The sequence below is a fragment of the Lepisosteus oculatus genome, chromosome 1 (assembly GCF_040954835.1).
Source record: "Lepisosteus oculatus isolate fLepOcu1 chromosome 1, fLepOcu1.hap2, whole genome shotgun sequence".
In the NCBI taxonomy this organism is placed as follows: domain Eukaryota; kingdom Metazoa; phylum Chordata; class Actinopteri; order Semionotiformes; family Lepisosteidae; genus Lepisosteus; species Lepisosteus oculatus.
The window spans coordinates 18,335,280-18,361,833 of NC_090696.1; the positions used below are offsets into that span (position 1 = coordinate 18,335,280).

At 49.3% G+C, this 26,554-nt stretch overlaps 1 protein-coding gene across 16 annotated transcripts in view; it reads left to right on the top strand.

Moving 5' to 3' along the window:
* LOC102693883 (R3H domain-containing protein 2) overlaps positions 1 to 26,554 on the top strand; it is a 55,506-nt gene that overhangs the window by 12,802 nt on the left and 16,150 nt on the right. For 7 of the 16 annotated variants that reach the window (XM_015344265.2, XM_015344269.2, XM_015344274.2 and 4 more), the window contains exons 2-12: positions 16,825 to 17,015; positions 18,143 to 18,354; positions 18,956 to 18,997; positions 20,383 to 20,472; positions 21,682 to 21,808; positions 23,114 to 23,192; positions 23,591 to 23,650; positions 24,048 to 24,188; positions 24,845 to 24,953; positions 25,640 to 25,735; positions 26,181 to 26,230. In XM_015344265.2, the coding sequence (XP_015199751.1) occupies positions 18,190 to 18,354; positions 18,956 to 18,997; positions 20,383 to 20,472; positions 21,682 to 21,808; positions 23,114 to 23,192; positions 23,591 to 23,650; positions 24,048 to 24,188; positions 24,845 to 24,953; positions 25,640 to 25,735; positions 26,181 to 26,230 (959 nt within the window). In that variant the 5' untranslated portion in view covers positions 16,825 to 17,015; positions 18,143 to 18,189. Of the gene's footprint in view, positions 1 to 1,075; positions 1,252 to 8,839; positions 8,861 to 16,824; positions 17,016 to 18,142; positions 18,355 to 18,955; positions 18,998 to 20,382; positions 20,473 to 21,681; positions 21,809 to 23,113; positions 23,193 to 23,590; positions 23,651 to 24,047; positions 24,189 to 24,844; positions 24,954 to 25,639; positions 25,736 to 26,180; positions 26,231 to 26,554 lie in introns of those variants that run through there. The other 9 variants (XM_015344271.2, XM_015344276.2, XM_069186607.1 and 6 more) reach the window with 4 other exon arrangements.

Consider the following 26,554-nt stretch of genomic DNA (forward strand, 5'->3'; position numbering starts at 1 on the left):
AAGAGCGGTCATTGGATATTTAAACTTGTAAAAACGCACAAAATGGAAGGGCGATATTGATGGTGATGAGAGGGGAGACCTCTGTTAAATGCAAGAGAAAAATCTTTAACAAGCGTGTTTCTCAGCAAGCATGGAATAACAATGGGGCCGTTCCTACCCCAGGTCGACAGAGCGGGGTATCAGATGGTGACTGCCCAGGTAGTGATCAAAACATCTGGCAGAGTCTGTTACTTTGGGCTCTGTTTAGAAGGCTTTGTAAAACGTGCAGGAGGTACCCCAAGCTCTGCTTCTAAGCCTTTAAATAAAATGTATTTTTCAGGAGAATGTAGTGTCCTGATCCGTTACTCATTTTGCTGCGCAGATTGTGAATCCCATATTGCTCTCCAGTGGTCAGATACCTGGTGCTCGGGCTTGGCTTCGGTGTTGAAACTGCGGAGTAACTGTGACAGCGTGAACAGGGGAGAAAAATGGTTTAGCTCCTAGTTGTGTACCAGCTCTGCTAATAGAGCCATCTACAGCAACCCAGCACACTTAAAAAAAAAAAAAAAAAAAAGTGCAGGCATTGCACTCAATATTGTGTGACGAAACCAGGGACGTTGGGAAGGATTCTCCTGATTCACCAATTACACCGAGAGAGCTGAGTCCTGATGCAGTCATTGCCCGAGTGGAGGCGGGCTGCGGTTTCTAAAAACATTAATGAAGAATTTGATGATCTGACAGCCTGCTTGTGTGTGTGCGTGCGTCTCTCCTTGGCACATCTCCTGCCTGGGGACCAGGGTTAGAGCCAGCCGGACCGCGGCCCGTCACCCTGGCGCTTGTACTGCCACCCTGTCCGGGGAGGGAGAGCGTGAAAGAGAGTGTGCGCACGAGAGAGCAGGGACGGGGGGAGAGTGCGCGCGCGGGGGATCTCTGACACTCGTACTCCATTCAGAAAAAAGGAAAAGAGGGGGCCAGAGAACGAGCCGTCCTCGTTCACAAAATCCAGATCCACAACGCAGGAGAGAGAGAGGAGGAGGAGATGTGGGGGGGGGGGGGGGGCTGGGGTTGAGGCAGGCAGAGAGCGAGCGTGTGCAGTTACCCAGACTCACACTGGCAGCCGTGCAGCGGGGAGATGGAATCCGTTCCGGCTTTCCTTGAGATCAAAGTGTCGTCAGCTTCTTCGTCGGGAGCCTTGTGGCGCCGATTGATCTGAAGAGCGACGGGAGCTGAACTTGTCGGAAACCCCCTGTGCGGCTGAAAATACAGACGCAAGTAAGGCATCGGTCCTGTTTCGAATGTGGTTTCAAAGAGGGGAGTCCAGCAGGTTCCTCCCTGGCGGGCTGTGTGTGCCGCTTGTGTCCGTGGTGGCAGAGCCTTGCTCAGAGATCACCGGTTTGATTCTGCTTTTATTCTGGGGGGGCTGAGGGAAGAGTTTGCCTGGTGGAAGGCTGCTGTAGCCTCGTCCTCTGATGGTCTGTGCTTTTGCCCCTGATCTGAAAAGCGTGCGGGCTGCCTTGAGCAGCACCGGCGTGCGGATTGGGACCGCGCCGAGAGTTGCAGAAGGAGCTAATTGAGTGTGATTGCAATTATCCCTCTGGAAGTGCCTGCTTTCAGAGGGGGGAAGCCCGGGGAGAGGGCAGGAAGGGCTGGGGGGCGTTGGTTTTGCTTAGGTAGACTCTTTTGGGCTTAAATCGTTTGCAACTGCTGTGCTGTTTAAAAAAAAATCAGCTTAAATACACTGCTTTGCAGAAGGCGTGTGTTCCCCTGTCCTCTCTTCGTTCTCTGTGCACGGGCTTGCCAGCTGGAGGAGGGGGCAGGAGGTGTGTGGGGGGTGCTTGTGTGGTGATCAATAGTGTGTCGTGACTTGGGCAGTGAAGGAAGGGGGGGTGTCTTCTGTACAGAGGAGGGGGGGGGTCCTGCTCAATGTTAGAGAAGATGGATGAAGTGCTGCTGGTCATGTGTTTTTTTCCCTTTCCTGCGGGGATAGCAATGACGTAATCAGGAATCCCCTCTAAGTGCGTTTTCGATGAGCCAAGCGGGAGCGCGCGCGCGGGAAGAGGGAGAGCTGTTTCCGTCCGGCTGCACCGGGAGCCCACATTTTTGGATGGGTGTATTTTTTTTTCCTCCCCATTTTTATTTTTACCCAAGTGGCCTTTCCCTGGAAAATTTTGCTTTTTAAAATTTGAAATCCCCCCGCCTCCCCCAGCTCCCCATGTGCACAGATCCCTCCCGAAGGAAGGATTCAAGCCCATTCAGAAATGCGTGCGGCCCCCCCCCGCTGTGCTCGGCGGCTCTTTTGGGAGCAGAACGTGCTGGAGCCGTCCCACATCCATCCTCGCGCACGGAAGAAAGAGGCTGCTTCTAAAAATAGCTCCTCTGCTCTAGTGGCCGTGCAGTGCTTTTTGTTGTTGTTGTTGTTGCTGCTGCTGCTGCTGCTTCTTCCCTGGTGTCCATGATCTATTTCCTGAGGCCTGTTTCGTTCCCCTCTTGTCCGGGGGCTGTGGGTCTGGGCTGGAGCGGTACCGGCGCGTTCAGGCTGAGTGCAGGGGGTCGTGTGTTTCCGCAGCAGCGGCGACGGGGGGCGGATTCGTCGGCCGCGTCTCAGCACTAGCGCGTATAGAAACGTTTGCCCTTTCTGCTGCTGACGGTACTCAGCTCCCCTCCGCTGACAGTAAAGCTGTTCTCTGGGGGATCTCCTCTTTACCAGGCAACCTCTGTAGCATCAGTTGAACCCCCCCTCCAACAGGTGGAATTGTTGTAAGGTTTCTGAAAATTTACAGCAGGCACCCACCTCTCAGATTGCATCCCAGAACCTTTCAATTGCAGATTGGCTTGATTGTCATGGGAGCTCCATCAATCAGTCTTTTTCTGTAGCGCTCTTTACAACATTTTGCTGAACAATTCTGTACGGCGCTGTGTATCGGCTAGTGTAACAGTTTCCGAGTGGGCAGGGCCGAGGAAACCTCCGGGGATCCCAGGCTTGGTGGCTGCTGTCCCTTCCCGACGAAGAGTTTCTGACTTTTTTTCTTAAGTGGGAATTGTAGTTTTGCGTGTAAGGTTCCCATCTGTTTCCCTACTGTCTGTAACATGCAGTGGGCTTCAGTCAGGGAGACCTCTTGCAGTGCAGGGGTGTTTTTCCCTGCTGTAGTCACCTTGCTCATCCCATTAGTGGAGGAGTGCCCCCTCTTGGCAACCGGGGGGGGGTTATGTTCAATTGATCCAGCTCAGCTGTCAGTTACTCAGCTGTGTGTTAAGCTGGTCCTGTGTAGTGTTTGCTCTCCCTAATTTTGAGCAGTAACCAGTTACTGGAAGCCTATAAATCCATTTTTTTTTATTCTAGTTTTCCCTGCCCTGCATGACACTATATGGGTGCTGGTGCAAGCAGGAAATGTTGGGGTTCTGCTGTCTGTTTCCCTTTAGCTATTGTGCATTTAAGTGGAAGCGCACCACCAACCCCCCCAGTGTGCATGCACACATTGTAAATTAGGGCAATGGATGGTTCTGCAGTTTGCGTCACAATACAGGCTTCAAGCCCAGCCCCTGCAGCCTTTCTGGTGGGGTGGGTGATGCAGGGGTCCTGGTTGGAGTGGCTCTGTGGTGCTGAAGCAGGGACTTTGTATTATCGCTGTGGGCTGTTCAGACAATCACAGCTGTCGTCGTCTCTGCTCTCCAGTCCTGCGAAGGGAACTCTCGTGGAACTGAACCAGATCCCTCTTTTCTCAAAGCGTTAAAAGAGCTGTCCAGGACAGCTTGAAGTGCTGGGGATTGTTTATACAAAAGTGTGTTAAACGTGGAAGGGAGATTATCAGGTTCCTTCTGCAGAGCAGCTTCACCTGTTCCAGGTATTCTCAAGCGGCTGGCCTCTGGTGCAACAGTGCAGCCCAGAAGCAGGCGATTTTAAAATTAGCCCTCAATGCCAAGTGCCTCAGCCACTTTGAGGTTTTTAAGTTTGTCTTCATATCTTTTTGACGCAAAGGGGGGGAAAAACTCGTCTGGCTTGCCTGCATGGGATTGGACATCGGAACGACTCTTCCTTGACGGCGTGACTCCTGGAGTAATCTCGATGTATGAATAGTCCAGAGTCATGTTTCTCGGGGCCAATCACACTGTCCACGCATGTCCTCATACCTCTAGAACTCCATCACTTCGCTTCCACCTGGGCGACTTCATGTGTTAGCAGCTGTGTAATCGCAGGATCTACTGATGGAACATAAGAGCTGCGACCTCCTTCAGACCCTTCCTCCACCATGCACACAGATAAGATATTAATTGTTTCTTCCTGGAGAGCATCACCCAGGTGGCCAAGGGCTGCTGGTCTCCCTTTGAATTCCAATCAGCCGGCTGTGTGCGGATGGGGGGGGAGAAGGAATGTAGGCGAAGAAAAATCGATGGGGAGACTGTTGGCGTAGCCTGATTGTTTAACTCGGGCGATGTGCTGCTCTCTCACTCCGCACATACACTGGACACCTCGCCGCTCTGCCCCCCTGTCCCCTGCTTTCTGGGCTGCACTTGTGATCCTTGAGTTTCTCAGGGGCTGGCCTGGGGGGGGGGTCCAGTTAATTCTATAATTCAGTTCTGATCTTAGCAATGCATCTGGGCTGAACCAGGGGACAAGTTACATGATGGCTGTTTTACTGCATGAATATATGAGAACTGGGAAAGAAGGATTTGCAGAGTTCTTGGCAAAGGGAAGAATCCAGGTACAGATTATACTCCCATTGCATAGCTGCTGGATCCATTTCAGGTTTTACCAGGCTGCAGTGTACACGCTGTACTCCTGAGCCGCAATCCGTTCTGTTTAACGTTAGTCTTAGCAGTTTTACAAAGCTACAAGCTTGACTGCAGCGCCTTCTGAACAAGGGCCTGCACCTGAAAAAACACGGAGTGGATCGAAATCTTTGGGACTAGCTGGAGTCATGTATTCCTGCCAGTTCAGGCAGGCGTGGGATTCAGAAATAGCTCAGCACTGTTATTCATTCATGGTGTGGAGAGGCAAAACCGCTCAAGGTGCTCGGTGAAGATGTTAGATTTTATTGCTTTATTTCGTCCTAGTGAGGGAGGGGGATTGCGGCTTTACTAACAGGTTTACTTGTGTAATTACCGAAGTAACAAGCCGGCCGTCCTTAGCACCAGCAAGAGTTCCAGTAAAGTGGTTTGATCTGGTTTTATTTTTAAACGCATTCTTAGCTGGTGATGGCAAGCTCGGGAGGCGACAGGTGTTGGTCTCGCTGTCGGTGCGCCGCACGATTCCTGCACTGTTGTGACATTTAACACTGGCTTTGATCTCGCGCCGCGCGTTGGGTGCTGTTGGGGAAGCATCCTTTACATTCAAGCCCCCTGTGTGTTCTCAGCAGTGTGTCAACTGTGCGTATCTTGTAACCACATGTCTGGATCAAGCAATGCGGGCGATCCCTCCGTGACGCAGTGCTTGGAGCAGCAAACTTGGCTTTCGAGTTCCTCTGGGTCTTCGACTGCCAGCTTGTGCTGGAATCGATCGGCTGTTGTTTTGGCTTTGTGGTGTTTTTGGGGTTGTGCACTCTGCGCGCCTGTCCCTCTCTGTCCCTGCCTCCCTGACAGCCACTAGCTCTCGGCTAGCCTTCGTTCTCCTCTGCCTTGACCTGCAGGTTCAGGTTACAGCCCTGTAAGGCCATACCTGCCCTCAGCCTAGACTCCCGGGCACATTTGCCAAGAGACGGATGGGAAATCGAACAGATCAAGGTCTCGGCGTCTCGGGTGCCTTGTGAAACAGTCCATGGTTCGCTGGATGCCCTGCCTTTTCCTTGCCAGTGTAGCATTAAAGACAGTGAACAGTTTTCATGCCTCCTGTGGGCTGTTGCGGACATGAACTGTTGCTTAATGTAACATCGGTGCCCACCGTGGAGGACCGCTGGCCCTTCGTTAGTGGTTTTTCTCCGGGGGGCGAGCCTGTGCAATCAAGCATGTCAGCCCTTAGTCTTGAGGCAGCGACAACTACTATTTATAAAGTTCTGATGCTATTTGGTCTGAATAAAATAAAGCAAGAACCCGGAATTAGGGGGAGAGGGGCAGCAAAAATCTATATTTGTTGTGGTGAAGTACAGCCTGGAGACCAGATGGTGCAGAGCCTGGCGGCGTCGCCCAAGTCGAGCCCTCGTGATGCACGGAAAGATGGAGAGAAGAAGGAGCTTGATTTAGTGTTTAATTAACAGGAATAGCAATTACTCCAGATGTCTGTTGTCACCTAGCAGAGAGAGCGAGCCTCTCCGCAGAGATTGCGCTGACCTTGTCTTTGCTGTGCGGTGCTTCTGTGTGCTGTCAGTGTGGTTTGGGGACAGCACGTTAGGAGCCCTTTTCATAGCAACAGCACGCAGGTCTCCCTGCTCCTTCCCCCGTCGTTCATCCGGGTCTCGGGCAGAGATATAGGTATTCCTAAGGGTTAGGGGAAATGCAACAGCATGTGACCAGTATACAAGAGCAGGGACTGAAGGAACAGTAATGGTTTTCGTGCCCATAAAGGACAGAGTGGCTCCTCGGAGTGGAGTTGGAGTTCTGGTACAGCCTTGACAAATCATTGAGTTTGATAACGCGCCCACGATGCAATGTGTACTGAGCTGCATCGGACCCAAGAGAGGCCGACAAGTGCAGCTGTCATCTGACATCCTGGCCACAGGGCATCTTACTCTCTTATGATGTGGTACCATCACCTAGCTGTAGGGGCCTGGTATGCTGCTTCCTGGCAGTAATTGCGCCTGGCTCTGCCTGGTCGATGGTTCCCACTGGCTGCTTCTCATCAGATCTGTTTGCTGTTGAGCTGCAGCATGCCGGTGGGGCCACTTGTGGTAGAGTAGCTGACAATCATTTAGACAGCTCTCCTGTCTGGGTTTTTTCTTTTGCCGTTTCCTTACAACACTGATGGTCTTAGTGGAGTTTCACGCCGTCGATGCATCTGAGGCATGCACGCACCCCCGAGCAAAAGAAAAAACTCCTGACTCTTGTGCAAAGCCTGCTCCTCATCTAAGGCTGACCTCTCGAGGACGGCACACCGTGTTTGCAAGAGTCCATGGGGCACTGTGGGCGCTTGATCCCACCCTGCAAAGCCTCATTCACAGTCGGCAAGCAACACGATCTTGGCTCGAACCCGCGATCCTACAGCTCCGCCCACGCTTGAGTGAGCACCTTTACCAGCTCACTGCCTTAGGCAGCCCTGTCATTTCTTGTTTTGACTGTTGTTCACACCGTTTCCTTCTGGATTCGCACCGTTTCAGAATGCAAGCACCAAAATAAATTGAAGATTGAACCTGCCAAGGCTGTCCCAGTAAACAGTGCTAAGAAAAATCAAGTCTAGTGTGGGAGCACCTGACCTGCAGCTCTGAGTAAGCGGGCTTGTTTCCGGGACTCGGATTTAATTGTGCCCCTTCTCAGCACAGTATGAGTCACACCCGCTAACACTCTGATTGGTCAGTTTTAAGCGTATCTGTGTCGGTCCTCTGCAGGCTTGTGGGAGAGCCCCACATGGGCCCACTGCTCGTCTGGGAGGGGCTGTCTGCCTGCCCGGATTGATCCGTCCTTGTCACTGTGTGCCAGGAAAGCCCTGTGGTGGATATCCCTCATTAATTCTTGCCTGGTGATGCTCGGGAAGTGTCTCTTCAGACCCCTCTCCCTGCTTCTCCAGGCTCCGTGCTGGGAGAGCAGTGCGCTAGTTGACCTGGTTTGTTCTTGGATGGGGACTTCTGTGACGCGTTGCGAATCAGAACACGCCTGTCATAGACCAGGTTGGGCTGTGCACGTTAAGCAAACTACGTGGAAATTTACAACTTCTTTCGGGTCCTACAGGCCTGTGTTTGGATAGGTGTCTATGTGTGAGTTCGCCTGACTCCAGATGAGATGGCTTCCACTTTTAAAAAGTAGTCTGCTTCTCTGTTGGCCTATATACTTGTGCACTAAAAGAGTTATTCATCCAATTTGGGAATTTAAAATGTCATCTCTGGGTTACGTATAAAAGAAACGGCCCTTCTTTAAATCGTTAGTACAGTTTGCAAGCAGTTGGTTGTGACTGGAAATGAATGTTAGCCGAGACGGTGTGCAGCATGTTTAAAACAAACTTTTCCATGATCTTGGGTCCACATTCCTTAACCCCCAGCTCTCACTGCGGCGTCCCCTGTTGATTGCTGTGAATCCTAGAATCTTCCTCTACTCTTACCTGTGCAGCTCAGATCCCGTTGATTGGATAAGCCAATTTAAGTGTTTTTGCACTGCAAATATTCGGCTCCTCGTTACAGACTCAGTCCAGGTCGGAAATGGATAACGAGGCACTTGGAGTGTTAGGTGGATGTGTGTGAGTGAGAGGTACGTTCTGGGATATAACAGCAGTTTTTTTACGTTTAACCCTTCCTCTTCTGTAATTATCTTGTGCCCGAGATGCCCAAATGAACCATGTGTCGCTTCTAACATTACCTTCATCTGTTTTTGTACAAAGTAGAGGGAGGGGCCTAATTTGAGCTCGAGAAGATGCGGGGGTTATGTGGAGGTCACTGAAAGCTTCATCCGGTCACAATAGCTTTGTTTTCAGTGCAAATCCAGCCCCTCTGCTCAGCCTGGTTTTGGTGCGCTGGTAGGCACTACAGTAACCGTCTTGTTCGAAATGCATTGAAGAGGGGGGAGGGATGGGTTGTGAAGATCTCCTGTTTTTCTCTTGGTGACAGAGCCTGTTGCCATGGAGCTTGCGCTCCTGTTGGCTGAGAGCATGTCCTATAGGAAAGCAGCGTGGAGTATTTCATCATTGAGATTTTTTTTTTTTGCCCTCTTCACACCTGAAGCATGGAACATGTAAGGCTACAGAAACTGCAGAATGACTTACAGCTGGAAGAGTGTGAGGGTGACACACTTACCACATGGCACTTTGGTATGTCTTTGCTGCATGGATTTTACTTTGAAAGGCCACGGCAGTCAGGAGCTTGAACTTGGACGCTCTGTAGCCTTATTCAAGGTGCACTTGTCAGTAGTGAATCGCAGAGCAGCAGTAATCAATGTAGAATGTCAGACAGCAACAGGTTGACTGTACACCTCTGCTGTGAGATGATGCATCTTGGGTACGGGGCTACTTTCTGAATCTGCAGAATGTGCAGCTTCCATGCTTGTACTGATGCAGAACTAGACATGGAGTACACCAGCTCTCGGTTTTACCAGATGCCTGACCTCTGCTATACTCTGCCGGGAAGGAATAAATAGAAGAATGCATCATTGAAAGTCCAAGTCCGGCCACGGCAGTGCAGGGCTTCAGCGTGTCGCTGGGACACGCTGGGGTGCAACCTCTTATGTACCTTAATGGTTTGTTCTGTAGCAGGTTTTATTTTGCCCTGATTGCTCTCTGTCAGTTGCCCCGCACAGTCTCTAGGCTGGCACTGTTCGACTGTCCTGTGGGGTCATGCAGCTGATTTCCGTGGAGAAGCTGGGATGCCAGGAGAGCAGTCTGGGGGTGAGGGCAGCGGGCGTGCACGTTTTGTGTGGTGACATGAGGGCACCAAACCCGTCGAGTCACTTGCTTTTTTTTTTTTGTTCTGCTTGTTTCTTAATTCATTCAAGTCCCCCGCTTCTTCCAGTGCTCAGCATCCATAATTCATCAAGATCAGGATCCCCCCCACCCCTTTTGGAGCGTTAATTATTCATGGGGGTCACGCCAGCGTTTGTTTTCCTCCGCAGCATGGGGAAGTACAGGGGTCCGTCCCGGGCCCGTCCGCTGATGGCTGACGTGCCGACGAGGGCGTTCCCATGGCCCCTGGCCTGTCTCGTACCTCAGCTGTTGTTGCGCAGGTTCTCCTTGCCTCCCCCCCACCAGAATGTAAAGCATTTCTTTTTTTAATGCCTCTTAAATTGTCAAGGCTGCTGACGCCATCCTCCCCCTCTCAGCCCACACTCAGTCCTGGGGGACGAGGGCTGACTCATTCTCTCTCTCTCTCTCGCACTCTTTTACAGTTCTCCCTCAACCTTTCCATCTCCCTGCCTCTCCTCCTCTTGAATTCCTATCTTGTCTTCGCACCCCCTTCACACTTCACGCTCCTCCTCTTACCTCTACCCCTCTTCACTTTGGAAAATCGTTTTTTTTTTTTTCTCCGTCTCATTCGGTCACCTCCCCCCTCCCTCTTTCTCTCCTTCACTCCCTGCGGAGGCTGCCGTCCGCTCCGTGCGGAGCCCCCCTGCGCTCCTCGGCTCCGGGGACGGGGGCAGGGAACTCGGGCTCCCCGGGGACCGAAGAGCAGCGAGCAGCTGGAAGGAAGACCAGTTCAGTTAATCACTGAACTCGGCGATGACGTCTCTGGTCGCGGGAATCCCAGCAGGCTCTGGGGCGAAGGTGGCCGCTGCTGTGCGTGTGCCGCCTTCAGCCGAGCTGTTGCCTCTCCTTCACCCTTTCACCTGTGCTTATTTTACCCAAGATGCAGTGGAGTAGATACCCGTCTGCAAACAATAACAGACTGTGCAGTGTTTCCAAAAAAATATTTTAGTTTCTTAAAACTGGAGAATCAGCTGTTCCAATGAATGTTCTAATAGGTGACATTAGATGTTTTTTAGGACTGGGGCAGCTGAGGACTCAAGCAACCAAAAACATAAGCACCCTGTTTTCAGATTCCAGGTACCTAGGAAACTGGCCTGTTGGGCAACGAATATTGTTTGTAGTTGACTCTTATTTGCAACCTCGTTAGTCCTGTTTAACGAGAGTGGTGTTGGCTAAAGGTTTTGACATGTTGCAGTTCTTTACTGTGTATGTCATGTCTGGCCAGACATACCAGGAAATTCCAGTCAGGAAGTATTCTCCTGGTGGGGGACTGTTCCTGACTAGGCTTCGGGAGCATGAAACAGATGGAGAAAACTGGTAGAACCAGTGAGAGGCGTAGATCAGTTTCACACACACACTTACAGTTGAGACAACCTCAACTGGTTGTCCTCTTGCACTGAATGGGATGGGGTGGCAAATATTTCGTACTCTTGTGGGATACGTGCCCATTCCCGGTGGTTACCTGTCCTGGCTGCTTGGCAGGGGACCTGCCTAATGGTCAATTAACCTGCTCCCAGAGAGCCATGGTGTCTTATGCCAACCAAGGCTTCAGTATACTGCAACTGGTTAAAACATGAAGTGGCTTTGTTGTGGCCCAGAGTCAGTAGAGAGCTCTGAATCACCTGTGGAATCAGCCTCACCAGGGTCAAGCTGGGACAGCCCTCACGCCTGATGGGTTATTTTCTTACCTTGATTTGAGCACGAGCTCCATAGACTAACCTGTGGACTTACTCATTAAAGCATTTGCTATTCTGCTTTTTAAATGCTCTAGTCCAGAGCGACTTGAACCCTCAACCTCCCCGTTAGGTTGCCCAGAACCCCGAGCACAGCTCCGCACTGCTGCCCAGTCACGCTGGGAATAGCCTAGCTTTTCCCGAAGGTGCACTTTAAAACCTTTCCGAGCCTTGTTGGGGATACGCACTCATTCCTGGTTCAGCCTGTCCTTGCTGCTTGCAGAGGACTGCCACGTTGTACAGCGCTCGTGTCGAGGGGTCCTAGTATTTTGGCAAGTGGGCTTATGACCAACAGAGAGGGGTTCCGTAGCCTGAGGACGGGGGCGACTCGTCTGTGCACTGCATCAATGATGGAGGACACGCGTCTCATTGCAGCGCTCTGCCGGCTCTGCTCAGCCTTGCAGCAGTGCAGCCTGGGAAACACCCCGTGCTCTAATAAAGACGCTGAAGCGTGCGGTGGAGATGTGCAGCTCCCAGCACTGTCAGATCCTTCTATTCTTTCAGGAGAATAATCTTAATGGCCGCCTCGTTCGAAAGGAGGCGAAGGGAAGCCTGAGCTGCGCAGGGGAGCGCGGCGAGGCCGGCGCTGAATGAGCTGTGAATTAAGCTGTCATGAATGAGCCGGCCCGCCTTTGTTCTCTTCCCCCTCTTTTTTTTTCCTTAAAAAAAACTGAGGGACGCTGGGTTGCCATGGAGACGGCAACGTCATTCACAGCTGCCGCTGCCCAGTTGGGGGGAGAGATGGGTATATTATTAAATATAAGTCCGGGAGCTTTGGAGGACTGAGCAAAGGAGAGATTTGGAGGAAGAGAGCGCTGCATTAAATCTCTCAACCCCTCCGTTCAGACCTGTGTACTGCAGCTTGGAGGGATCCGTTTTGAGACGGGAGAAGGGGCCTCAGTCGTTGAGGTACAGGTGTCGAGGACATGTGGCCTCACGTTCAAAATCAGCTCTGAAGGCTTCTGACTGTCTCCAGCCCATCCTGATGTGATCGGATCCCACTCAGTCTATTTTACTGCCAGAGTATTCCAGTTCAGTAAACCCTCCGTTATGTAACGGGTGGACGCCGGTGCCCATGAGGTGGTTACGGATGTGGAAAACCCCTGGTCCTGCTTCCCTGGATCTCCCCCTGTTCCGGAGCTCTGTTGTTGGTCCGCTGGCAATCCAAGATTGCCCCTGATGAGCGGACATTTTTTGTTGATTTTTTTTTTCTTTATGTTACACTTGCCGCCGCTGAGCTGACGCAGTTCAAATATAGTGACTCTCTGCACTGCACTCCCTTCTGGACGTACAGAGGAGGAACGTCCCCTGTGTCTCTTGAGAAGTACCAGGGGGAAGGCCATGAAATAGCTCAACCTGAAAATAAGAATTGCTTTTATTCCAAGAGGACTTGCGGCTACAGAACCCCACTGTACGGGCACTGTTCAAGACCTCGAGCTGTATCAACTTCAAGCCCCCTCTCCTCCCCTCTGCAGCGCCAGTACTGAACCCCAAACTGAACAAATAAGAGGCGTACCCTAAGAACGTAAGAATATTATGTCATGGACGAGAGGAGCCCATTCTGTCAGCCCGTTTGGTCGTTACTAATTGTTCCAAGGATCTCATCCATCTGCCTCTTGAAGCAAGCCATGGTATGGGCTTCAACCACACGGCTGGGTCGCTTGTTCTAGACTCCCCCCAAAATTAAAGTAAGGTAAAGTGCCTCCTATTCTCAGTTTTAAAAGCTCTTGCCACTTGTGTCCTCTGGTTCGTTTCACTGCTGAATCTGAATTCCAGCGGGTTGACTTTGTCAGAGCCTTTGAGAATTTTGAACACGGGTCCCCTCATAGTGACCTTCGTTCAAGACTAAAAAGGTTCAGTTCCTTCAGCCTGTCAGTGTAGAATCTGTGGAATAGAAATGATTTTAAAATTCTCCCTAGCCGCTGCCCCCCAGTTATATTTTGACCAGTTTCTCTATTCATTATGCTTATGCAGCTTGTGTATTAACCCTCTTGTCTGAATCAAGGTGGATGTGCTGGTTTATTAACTGTCGCATGCCGTCGTGATGGTCGGTGACATGTCTTCTGGTTTCACTTGCGTGCTCGTCCAGCCCGGTGCACAACAGCAAGGATTCGTCGGTGAAGCAGCTCATTCAGTAGCAACCGAGGAAGCACTGGAGGAGGAGGAGGAGGAGGAGACTGGGGCTCGAGTGATTTCACAGAGGAGGAATTTTTATTTTTGAGAAAATGTGCTCTGCATGGAACGGATTGCGTATGAGTTTAATAAAGACACGGGGCGCCTCCCTGCGGGTGCGAGCGTGTGCGGGCACGTCACCCCCCCCCCCTGCCCCCTGAGCTGTGAGTTTCTGGTCCTGCGAGTCCGCATGTGGCTGCAGGGCTCAGCTGCGGCTTCCTTCGAGGAGTTTCTCCGGGCACGAGCGAGAGGGCATGGCAGCGTGGGACATTTCCCAGCGTTCACCGAGTCCTGTCCCGGTTTTTCTTCCACCCAGAGCTGTCCTGATCCTTTTTAGCAATCTTCTGATTACTAAAATGAGTGGATTTCAGTCCCACTCTTCATCTGGAAACTCTTGCTCTCCTGGTGTTTTAGCTCTAGTGAATAGGTATGGATGGACTTACTATCCGAATGCAACTTGGATGATTTTTTATATTTATACATTCGGGTTTGCTGAAACAGTTTGGTTAAGGTACAACAGCGGGGTCCCCCAACTGGAATTCGGACCCCATGAACCCTCTGGCCACTCCAGAAAGCACGTGATGGTGGGGCACGTGATGGATAACCTAACCGAAGTGATAACGTTTCCAGCTGAGCGTTTATCAAGCGTCCGTGCCAGGTAGGCACATTGCAGGGAGGAGGCAGGAGTCACGGGTCTTCAGGCTCTTTGCTGCTCTTAAACTGACAGTTCAAGGGACTGCTCTCCACACCAGCTGACCCTCCCATGGGTCCCTTCTGACTGCAGTGTCATCATGTCTGCAGCCAGATCCAGTCCCTGCTGCTGCAGGAGCCATCTTTTCTGATGTTGTACCGACGTTGTAAGGTGGCAGTTCTTTTTTTTTTTTTTGCATCGCTTGGGGGGGAAAAAAAGGGATTAAGCCATCACCATGCACTGGATCTTTTCAGTTTAATGGAGGAAAAACTATTCTTGCTTGGAACTTTATCAGTGCAGGTTGTCCAGGGTCCTGCAGCACAGTTACAGTGAAATGGCTCCAGGTGTTATCTGGTGCTCTCTCCCTTGAGAGGTGGAACAGGGCAGCCTTGTGTGCACTTACTCAAGGACAAGCGGGAGTATGGGACACACTATCCAGCCATGTTGCTGAAGCCAATATTTGGCCTCCTTTTAGGAAACGGCCAGATGTCTTTGGATCATGAAGCTTTTAACTACACTGACTTCCAGACAAGCTAGATAGTGCTGAATGGCCTCTCATTTGTCTTATTTTTTTATTTTTGACCTTACGATTAATTAGGGTTGAAACCATACTAGGCAGTATAAGTTTCGAAATCGTGCAGTAACAGCCCAGCATGCTCCGAGAAGAGAAATTCAGATAAAGAAGCAATATAATTGTAGCCATTTATAAAAAATATTTAAAGAATTATTTCTTTGCTGTCTGAATTGCAGGTGTTATTCGAGCGATTATTTCTGTTAATCGTTTTCCGTTGAAAGCTGGATATCTGTTTAATACTGACCTTGTGGGGGTTTTGCATTGGGAGCTGCTGTGTTTATTACTTTTGCTGAGTTCCTGACAGACACTTGAATCGGAATTTTGCTCATCTTGCCCAGAGAGAATTTTTCACAGTGTTTGGTTTCACCGTCTAACACACGGGTATTATTTGCTTCCATTGGGGGATATACCTCAGAGGGAAACCTGAAAACACTTCCTTGTCCGGCAGCAAGTGTAGCACGGGTTGCTCTGCTGATCGCCACAAGTTTGTAACACAAGTAAAGTTCAGCTCTTGAATGGGCTGTGTATAGTGTAGAAATCTGCACCAGCGTGTGTCGCTATGCTGCTGCAGCTGGGTGTGATCTGTCTGGTGGCTGGTAGTCGGAGAATATTTTGTCTGGCCTTTTCACAGTCTGTGTCTCTTACAGCTCCCGATCTCATTGGTATTCTCCAGACTGGCGCAGCATCTTCACAGAGATTTAGAGTGTCTCACTGTTGCTGTATAGAGACTAGACTACTGCTGGCAAAGAGGTGTTTAATCCATTCACTGCGCAGTCAATTGAATTTGCATTCAAGCTTATCTGATGGGAAACCTACAGGAATACTCGATACTGGAACATTAATGCAATGAAAGGGGAATCTCAGTCGAGACATGTTTTAAAATGCATCAAAGCATTTGCTTCTCATGCACTTTGATTCACCTGAAAAGTTATCTCCGAAAAAGCTTTTGAGCCACTTGGCAAACTAGAAGAGTTTTGTTTTTGTTTTGAAGTTTTAATAGAATGCACTGTTTTTTTTTTCAAAATTTTTAAAATGACGAGATATTTTGGCTGTACCCACCTGATCTGGAATAGCCAGTTGTGTGTTTTTCGTGTCGGCTCAGGGGTATTAACCCCGTGACCGCACACGGGGGAGAATGAGGAAGCGCAGGCAGGTTCCTCTGTCCCACTCTCCTTCCCGCCACTTGTATTCTAATTCACATCACAGGCAGCACCGCCCTGTGCCAGAGGGGCAGTGCCGATTGGAGGAGAGGCACATCCCTCACCAACGGCACTGCAAGCACTCAGAAGGTGCGCCATGCCACCAAAAGCCATACAACCCGTTTGTCCATCCCCGCTGTCCTACAGCATGCAACGCCAATTATAATCCAGTCAACGCCAGTGAGACTCCCGTTGCACTGCAGCTCAGTCTGCTCCAGGTGTTATGAGCTGTGTGGGATGTTGAGTACTTAATGACCGAGTGGATATGAAGGGCAAGTTCAGAAAAAATGGGGTGTGATTTGGACCGAAACACTTGTTTGTAAACTTCCCATTTATGATTGCAGTTCTTTGGGTTTAGAACTAAGGTATCCAAAAAGTGTATGCCTGTGGCGTAGGGTAGGTGTAGCAGGCAAAGCTCCATCTTGGCTGAGAGAGCACCTTAAAGCCTAATAAAAGACTATATGAAAACGGTCTCTCCCATTCTTCCAACTGATGCAAACTCTCCTGAAAGGTGCTGGGCAGCCCGCGGTGCTCCAGGAGGCGAATGGCGCGGACAGGGGGGCTTGGAGGAGACTCCCGCGTGCGGCACGGCAGTCTTAAACGGCTCGTTTTGCTTCACGGTGAAAAATAAACGCTGGCTTCAGATGTCTTTTTAAGAAAACTAACCGTTTTAACCCTAGAGAAGGAAGCCCGAAGACCCCAGTCAGACCCCTCTGTTGTTGCTGCAGTCAATTATCAAGCACCTTGGTACAATTGTCGTGTATGAAACAAAACCTGGAAAGCAATTAATTGCTATGCAGTTGGTGTCCAATCGTATCGCACAGTGCGACAGCGTAAGGGGGTTGTTGACATGTGGGTGGTTGCTGACATTCCCAGGATAGTGGAAGGCAGGTGCCAGCATTGGCCTGGCTGATCTTTGGGATTAATTGCTCTCTCTCGCTCTCCAGCAGGCCTGCTCTGACGCCGCTCGCCATGCCCGAGGAGTGACCAGGTGTTCGGCACAGCGCGGCTACACCGGTGGTTTTCATGATATGGAATGCAAGTTAACCACGGCCCAGCCGAAGAGTCTGCTGTAGACGGTTCCCCCGATTCTTGAAGAGCGTGGGCTCTGTCGCATTAGAGTCGATTAGAGCTACAGGTGATGATCCTTTGCTTCCACCCCCCCCACCCACTCTAAACTTCACCCTCGGGCTTTTGAAGTTGACACCCTCTCGTGTCGGCTTCAGAATCCTCTGGCTCACCTATAAGACTCTGCATAGCTTGGCACCTCAGTACCTGTCTGACCTACTATCGTCATACTCCTCACCTTGCAACCTTCATTTGTCTGTTTCTGGTCTCCTGTCTTTCCCCCAAGCCTGTCTACACTCTGTGAGTGACAGGGTCTTTTCCTGCTATGCCCCAGACCTCTGGAACTCTATCCCTGAGGATATCAGGGTGTCATCTTTCATAAGCTCTTTCAAATCTACACCCAAAGCTTTCCTTTTTAGAAGGGCCTTTACTTAACTGGTTCTGTTATATACCCCTTTGCCTCTGCCATTTTCAGTACACCCATCTACTGTCTCCTCTCATTGTGTCTTTTCATTGTGTATATCTTGTGTATTTTTTTCTTTTTCTGTCATTCTTTAAATTGCTTCGAGATTTATATCGCTGCTATATAAATTAAAGTTTATTATAGTCAGAGATTATAATTACGTGCAAGTTATCCTGGATTAAGCTAATTGATTTCATACTCGGCGATACAGGCTCCAGATCCACCATCCTGATTTAACGTGCTCAGTTAAATAAAGTAAGGACCTGGTTTAAAACACCTAGTGTTAATACCCCAGCTCTGTTCTGGTGAAAGACTAACTGCTTCGTCTTCAGAAAGCTGAAGGGCTGTAAGATTTCAAAAGGCTCCCCCATCTCCCTCCTGTATAGTAAGAAGTAAACAACCTTCTTTTTGTTGATGTTGGTGCAAAGGGTCATGATCCTCATGATCCTGAAGGTGAAGCTTGTTATAGTTAAAGATCTTCAGGCAAGCTGGTGAAAGCAGGGGCCTCTGCTGCAGTCGAGTATCGGAAAGGGGGAGCCAGGCAGGAGCTTGGGGGGTTCAGATGCCAGGTGATGCAGGGCGCCTAGCACCGATGGCCCCAGCGAAGCCCATTGTGTGAGAGTGTAAGGCGACAGGCGGCGGGTGCTCTTGGTGAGAAGCGCGACAACTGGCTCCGCGCCGGTGGCGTTCAGCCGGGTTTCCGAGTGACGCCGCCGCGTCTCTGTGCCGGACAGCTTTGGCAGCGGGACCCAGGGAGCTCTGGCCCCCCGGCGCGGCGAACATGTCCAGCAGCGGCAGCCCCCACGAGAGCCTGGACATCATGAAGGAGAGCGAGCGGAAGCTGGTGGAGGAGGCGCTGGGCAAGAACAAGCTGGCGGTGCGGGCGGCCGCCAAGGAGGGGTGCGACAAGGAGGGCGAGGAGTCGGGCACGCCGCAGGACACCCAGGTGGGCACGCAGTCGACGGGGGGTGGGCAGCAGAGAGGAAGTATGTAATCGTAGAATTTTACTATTATAATTAATTTATGAGGATCCGTAGAATTATTCTCTTTGGCAATATAGTGTTTTCCGTCAAAAACTCCTGGTTAAATACCAAGGTGGGTAAATAGTTTTGATAGTTCCTGTATTTGCCCTCTCCCACATCGTCCTCGCCAGCAGCTGCTCGTGCTGGAAATAGAAAGGAACTCTGAAGGCACATGCGAAACGGGGAGTAGCAAGCATAGACTTGTAAAAAAGTAATTCTGATTAAAATATCGAAAGCTTTATCATCTCATGAAGCAGTCTCAAGTGTGTGGTTATTCTTTACATTAGGCAGTGGAATTTAGGATGGTCTTTGGTTTGGCCCAGGGAAAGTCCAATGCCAAATTTTCTCCATCACAAGGAATTGCCAACGTTTTGCACTTTTTATATTGTGTATATATATATATCTTGTTTTGTTCTATAATGAGGGAGCTGTTTTCTTTTAGCTGACAGTTCAGGGGACTGTATTGAAGTTTGTGTCAGAGCCTGTGTGTCGTCTCACATTGATTAACGCGTCTCCCCTCTGCAGCGGAGAAACCAGAACCACGGGCACGGCAGGAAAAGGGCCAAGGTGAGATGCTCTGTTCCTCGACCCCGCTGATGCTGCACGGCAGCTAGTCAGCAGCACTGGTGACCGTACAGCGCCTGGTGCCTCCTGTACATTCCTGTCAGAGCCGAGGATCAGCAGACCAGCTCTCCCGAACCACGGAGGAATGGAAGACGCCGGCACGCTCTCCAGATCGTGCACGGCCAGAATCTGCGCTTCGTTTCCTGCGTTGTTTCGATCCCCAGTACGCCTGGCGTTCCCAGGGGAAGAGCGCGGATCGCGCGTTGCCCATCAGGGAGTCCCAGTGATATTCTGCTGCTTTCGCACAATTCCACAATTCCACTTGGCGTGCAGAGCCCTGGATCCAGCTGTTAAACTGGACCCCCAGGTTTACTTTATATTTATTTTGATTATCTGAGGAACAGACGTGATGATTGGATATTTTCTCCCATGGAAATCATAAGCGGATGTCGAACTCCGTCCCTAACTAAAAATGATGCCGCTTCCTCCTGAAATAGATTGCCACAGGCTGCCTTGCCAGTGTTCATCGCCATTATGTTGCTTTTACATAATCACGACGGATTTAGATGAAGCCATTTATAGGCACTGCACATCCGTGGCCTGAATACCTAACTCCTTCAGCCATGCAACGCTTTCAAAATTAACAGGAGATTACCAATAATGACAAGCCCTCCTTTTAAACATGGGTATCGTTCAGTCTGTCACATGCATGATTTTGATTCAGCTGCGGTGATTTGTTAATCCACGCTGTCGGAGGGCGCTGGGGTTTGCCCAGCCTGCAGATCGGCCCGAGGGCGTCCGCGTCTCGTGACGGTGACTGTGGTTACTGTGCATGTAATCGAACGGACTGCTGCTGCAACTGTGCTGTTCTCCTTTCGCACAGCTGACCTTCATATATCCCCTCTGCCTTAATCTGGGTTGCTCCTCGTTGGAGAAGGAACACCGCATTTCTGCAGTGACCTCCTGCGCTATATATAAACTTGCACTACTTGGCTGACATGCCAAGTGTGTCAGCATCGTGGACCAGGAACGCTAGCCAGGCCTTGCCAGTTCGCTTCTGTCTTACCGCCATGGTACAGTCTGAGGCGTGGCACTGAGTGATGTTTAATTAACGATGACTCGCATGGTTCTGGGTGGGGGTACAGTGGGCAGCGTTCCCTCTCCTGGCCTTTCATCTGGATCCTTGGCAAGGTGCAGCTACTGCATGAGGAGAAAAACTTCTGCACTCTAGTTTCTGATGATAGATGTCAGATGAGCTTTCCCTGTAGTTCTGTTACACTTTCACTGTTTGTCCTGCTGTTTGTTTTTATCCATGTTAACTTCCCTTAATGAGACAACAGCTAAGCGTAGTTACTAATAACCTCTCTGTCTTTAATTTTGTGCCGTAGTCAAATGCCAAATTAAAGCTGGTGAGGAGCCTGGCGGTGTGTGAGGAGTCCTCAGGACCTTTCTCAGGAGACGGCCCTTCAGAATCACAGGTACCCTTTTGGGGCAAAGTGGGGGGGAGGGTAACCTCTTGAGAGAAGAGCATTGTTATCAAGAGCTTACAGCCATTGTGCACAGGGGCAGGGAGAGAGGGAGGCTGATGTGCTGAGGGAACAGCGCACTGTATTCTTTTTGTAAATGAGCCCAGTGAGAGCAGGCTGGGACAGGGAGAGGAGGTCACAGCCCAGTCTCAGTATCTTAAGATATATTAGAAAACATAAAGAGTTTTATCGGCCCTTCATTGTGGAGATGAACGATTTCTAAATGTTTTTTTTAAGTTTAAATGACAAAAGGTTCTTTATAGCTGTAGCCCAGTGTTTCTGAGCCTGTTCCATCCCACAGAGAATTTACTGCCCTTTTAAAGGTCTCCTTGAACGTACTACTAATTTGGCAAGAGGTCCAATTAATAGAATGGAATTAATACTATGGGATAATTAATACTAAGGGAATCCTGCAGTGGTACTACCCTCCTCCTGAAAGGATCGCACTGCTTAACAATAAAAATAGTAATTCACTGGAAGACCAGGTCCACCCAGCTATACCCTCTCTGCACACACACGTCACCAGCCTGAGCGCGTTATTATGAACATCATTAACTAGTTATAGTTTAGTTAGTTCGCCTCATCATCTTGGCAGGAATTGGTGATCCTGAAACTCGGAGCTCATGCTCAGATTCTTTCAGATCTCCCGTTTCGAACTTGAAAAACGGGACTGGCGTCACACGAGATTCCCACGTGAACACTCGCGTGTGTAGACCGAACACACTACACCTCAAAACCAGTGTATCAACTATTTTATATCATTGATTCATTTTATTTTTCAAGAATTCTGTGGCGTGCCATTTAATTTGTAGAACAACACTGCAGTTCTGCCTGTTGAAAACGCTGCTTTAGCAGAAATCTGCTTTCCTTTTTGTTAGTCTGACTGAACAGAACTTTTATTTGCTTTCTTGATGTATTGGTTTGAGTTCGTAAAGGAAAGTCAAGCTTTAAAGCTTTTCTGTAGCAGCAGAATCACCCAGGTCATTTCTGTGGAGGTGTGTGGTGGTTTATTCCAGTCTTTTAGTTTTTACTTTCATCTTGTGATGCCAGTTAAAAAAAATCTTAGAGCTGTGTAAAACGTGCTGTGTTCCCCCATGATTGTGTTATCGTGCCGAAAGGTCTTTTCCTTTCCCATCCGTCTCGGTCTCCTCTCCCCTTCAGGACATCATTCAGCTGCACATTAGCTGCCCTTCCGACAAGGAGGAAGAGAAATCCTCGAAGGATGAGTCGGAGAAGGAGGAGAAGGAAAAGAACAAGGACAAGGCTCCTCGAAAGATGCTGTCTCGCGGTAATAACCCCATAACTCTGCTACTTCAGCACCAGGCTGGGCCGTCTGTGCCACCACAAGGTCACAGCACTTTACTTGTGTGATGACCTGTTAATTAACTCCGTTATCCAATTAAGTGCGCTGAAATGGATTGAAAGTTCTGGTAGCCGAGCTTCTCTGCTCTGTAGCGATCAACAGCATTTGTCTCGATTAGGTATTCCTGGAGAAACAGGAATGTGCTTTGTACTGCAGCTCTGCAGGGGGGAGTCGTAGCTGTTCGTGATTAAGTAAAGGTCCCACGTCCTCACCAGGGCAGGAGTAGGGAGACATTGAGAAAGATTCTACATCCAAGCTGGAGACTTTTTTTTTAGAACAACTTTTTTTAATGTTGGAGAAGTGGGTTATAGTATCAGTGGTTGGCATTGCTGACTTGCAGCTCTGGGGTTCTTGGCTTAATTCTGGATCTGGGGTACTGTCTATGTGGAGTTTGCATTTCTTCCCCGTGTTAATGTGGGTTTTCTCCAGGTGCCCCAGTTTCCTTCCACAGTCCAAAGACATGCTGGTAGGTTATATTGCTGCCGGGAAAACTGACCCTGGTGTGTGTGTATGTGTGCGTGTGTGCATCTGTGCCTTGTGCCCTTTGCTTGCTGGGCTAGGCTCCACCTCCCCATTGACAAGAAATTGGAAGAAGTGGTTAGAAAATGGATAGATGTTGGCAAAGAGTCTTTTGATGATTGTTTAAAACCATTCATGATCTCAAGCAGGGTTCTGCAACCCTGGTCTTGGGGATCCCAGTCCAGTAGTTTTGTAGGTAACTGTTAGAAGTATGTAGGAATTGACTGGTTTGATAGTGTAATTGCAGATAAGCCAGGTAAAGAAAACTACAGTTGGGTTAAAAATCTGCATGCTCTTCAACCCTCAAAGACCATAGTTTCCTTATTTAAGTGATAGCTTTTGGGTGGTGTGTGTAAATATCTTAGTCTGTGCAGGGCCAAGAGGATGTGAAGAGGGCAGTATTACTTTCAATACATTGTAAAAGGCATCATTGGAAATTAGAAATAGCCCTGGTCTAATTCCCTGGATTAAGTAAATAATTGTTGGTAATTGGTCAATAGCTTTGTGTTCCCGGTCATTAGAAGTAGGTGATTTTGTGCGGTTCGGGAGGTTTACTGGACTGAGATTTCAGTTCTCTGCCAGCTGCCAAAACTGAACCTGCTTTTTGATTCAGTCTAGGCATCAGATACCATTTTTGCAATTTCCTGTTGGCATGCGAGGTGACATTTGGTTTGATCAGGTTTTCTCTTTTTCCACACATTCTTTCCTTAGACTCCAGCCAGGAATACACCGACTCGACGGGCATTGACGTCCATGAGTTCTTGGTCAACACACTGAAAAACAACCCCAGGTAACGCCCCCGCATGGGTCTATGTCTTAAACTCTCTTTCTCGGTGCAGGTTTTAATACTGTTTTGTCTGATTCAACTTCCTGGATTGGATCCCAGCAGCTGGGGGTGAGTTCTGGAGAGGAGCTGACGATGGGCAGGAAGGTGGGTTTTGGTGGGTCCTGGAGAGGTGGTGGTGATTTTCCATATGGCTGAATGGACTTGCGCAGGCTGTGAGCTTGCAGCTTTTTCCGTGACTGAACTCGTTCTTCTGTAGTAATGAAAAGAGACCGTAAGAAACAGTCTCTGAGGAAGACAAGGAAAGGGAATCCACCCTCTGTTTCCAAGGGGGATTCAGAACAGATGGTTGCCTCTGCTGAGTCTTAGCTCATGCCCCTGTGTTCCTCTTTTTGCCCTGACAGGGATAGAATGATGCTGCTAAAACTGGAACAGGATATCCTGGAGTTCATCAATGATAACAGGTGAGTGAAGTGCTTCTACTGGAGGTGAGAAAAGAGCGATTCTAGCCACCAGATTCTGCTCAGACCCCAGTTAAATCAGATAAAATCACTTTATTAGCCATATACAATTTCTTGCATTAGGAATTCATCTTTTTGCATACCCCAGGAGTCCCACAGACAGGGAGAGAAGCTTGGGGTCAGAGCGCAGGGTCAGCCATTTATACGGCGCCCCTGGAGCAGCTGGGGTTTAGGACCTTGTTCAGGGGCCCAACAGAGTAGGATTCCTCTGCCGGCTGCGGGATTTGAACCGGCAACCTTCCAGCCACAGGCGCAGATCCTTAGCCACAGAGCCACCGCAGCTCTTATTTCCTCTTCTCACTCCCTCCTGCTTTGTTCTCTGCTTTTTCCACCTTTGCAGTAACCAGTACAAGAAGTTTCCTCAGATGACTTCCTACCACCGGATGCTCCTGCACCGGGTGGCTGCGTATTTCGGGATGGACCACAATGTGGATCAGACCGGCAAAGCCGTCATCATCAACAAGACCGGCAACACGCGCATGTGAGTCAGGTTTTCCAGATGGTACCAGGGAGCATTACTGTAGGAGAGGAGGTGATGGAGGGCAAGATTCCCCAGGGGGTTATGTTGCTCTTAGAAGATCAGACTGACCAGTTAGACAGCACGCTAGCAGGGCTGGAGAACCCTGGACCTGGAGGCCTGTGTCTGTTTCTGTCTTTCATTCCATCGTGATGACTTATCCGGACCAACTGAGTGGAAAAGAAGTCAAACCACCTGCATTTTTCCAGGTCTCAGTTTGGTACTAATTGAAAGGTGTCTCTGAGACCTGCAGAAACTCACACGTTTTTAGAGCCCATTTGTCAAGGTCCAGGTTACAAAAAATTAATAAACTGCATCTGTCCATCCTGCTGATCTATCAAGTGTGTGTATTACCTTTGTGAGAGTAGCTAGTCTGTTGAATTTCCTTGGGACATTTTCTAGGTTTCTTCCTGCTTTGTTAATTTGTGATATATAGAGCAGATATGCTTTTACGTTCTCAGCAATGTACAGAACCTTAACTTCTTGATCCATCAGAAATGTGTGGATTAGGCCAAGATTGGTGTTCTTCACATTCAAAATGGTAAATGGATCCCACATGCCTGTTGTGTGTGTGTGTGCGTGTGCTTCCCTAATTTCCTCTCTCTCCCTGTCCTTGGCAGCCCTGAGCAGAGGTTCTCAGAGCACATCAAAGACGAGCGGAACATGGACTTCCAGAAGAAGTTCATCTTGAAGAGAGATGACACCAGCATGGATAAAGACGACAACCAGGTATGGGAACAAGTAACTCTCACTTCTGCTCTGATCCCTAAGAGCATGCATGTAGACGCACCAGCCTTTAAAGTTAGAAATCTGTACCGTTTCGTTCTGTTAAGTGCTTTGAGGGAGATTCACGCTGTTCTTATACAAGTGGGAACTCTGCAGAAGTGCATTTAATGCTCAAAACAGCAGGCACTTCTTCACTCAAAGGTTTGAGTAAAGAAGAGAGTGGGGGTGTGGAATGAGATATCCAGCAATGTCATGGAAGGCGATACCCGGGCTTCTGTCAGGAAACGTCAGGATGAGATGCTGGCATCAGTTAACTAATACCAAATGGCCAGGTGGCCCAAAAGGCCTCACCTCGTTTCTGACCTTTCGTATGTTATGTTGATCTTGGGACATCCTTCTCGGCTATGTCCGAGTGCGTCGAGAGCAGTACCGATTTCAGTGCCAGAGCCTTTCCCCTCTCCTCCAAGTGAAATGTGCAGTCTTGTACACAGATGTTTTAGGAAACGTTCAGTGGTGCAGTGTTCTGTGCTATAAAGCAAATTTTAACCTGCCCTGTGTCCCTGCTGCTCTTTAGGTAGTTGCACTAACGATTCATGCTGTTTTGGGGAGGGGCTCCGTTCCTTAAAGTCAGTTCCCCGGGAGTTTTACAGGCACGTTTCCACTGCTCCCTAACCCTTCTCTTCCTGCAGATCCGAGTCCCGCTGCAGGACGGGCGCAGGAGCAAGTCTATCGAGGAGCGGGAGGAGGAGTACCAGAGGGCGCGGGAGCGGATATTCGCTCGGGAAGTAAGTAGGAAGCTGGCGCGCCCCTTTTGCAAAATCGTAGGCCTGTGACTATTCTTGTTGCTTTTAAATCAAGGCAAATCTGAAATGGCTGTGCTTTGTGCTGCCCCTGTAGAGAAGTACCTGAAACTTTCTGGTACTGATCCGTTTAAAAAACAACTACAACTGTGCAATGAGACTAAAGCTCAGTTCTTTTTCAGCCCTGTTCCATGAACTTCTGTAGGTGTCTCAGTCATGAAGCTGATTTAATTCAGTAAGGGGTTTCACTTAAGTCACTGAGACCTTGGCTGGAGCAGAAGACAGAAGCCTGGTTTCGGAGGCCAGTCCTAAGAGTGACTGGAGCCATGTACTTTTCTTTGTGCTGGTTCTGTGGATCAGCGCCAACAGAGACTGCTGGATATATACTTACTTTTGAGGAAAGGTAGAAAAGCTTTTTAATAATTTGTAGGTCTTTTTTTCTTTTCAGTCATCCCAGAATGGATACATCAACGACAACAGGTAAGCACTTCAATAATGCTGCCCTGTCTTCCAGGATTGAGTGATACAATAGATCTCTTGAATCCTACATTAATAACACTACTCTATAAATCAAATAATGACTGAACATCGTGTCTCATCACTGTATGTTAAAGCTCTTTACACAGGATTCTCTTGAATCTGGCCTTTTGGAGCAAAATTGTTATGAACATTTGCTGAAAATGAAATATCTACTGCATCTACAGTTCCAAGTGGTTAAACAGGTGTCCAATCTGTTGTTTTTTTTTGGGGGGGAAACACTTGTCTTGGTTTTCCTGACTGGTTTAACATGAAGTGGTCTGTCAA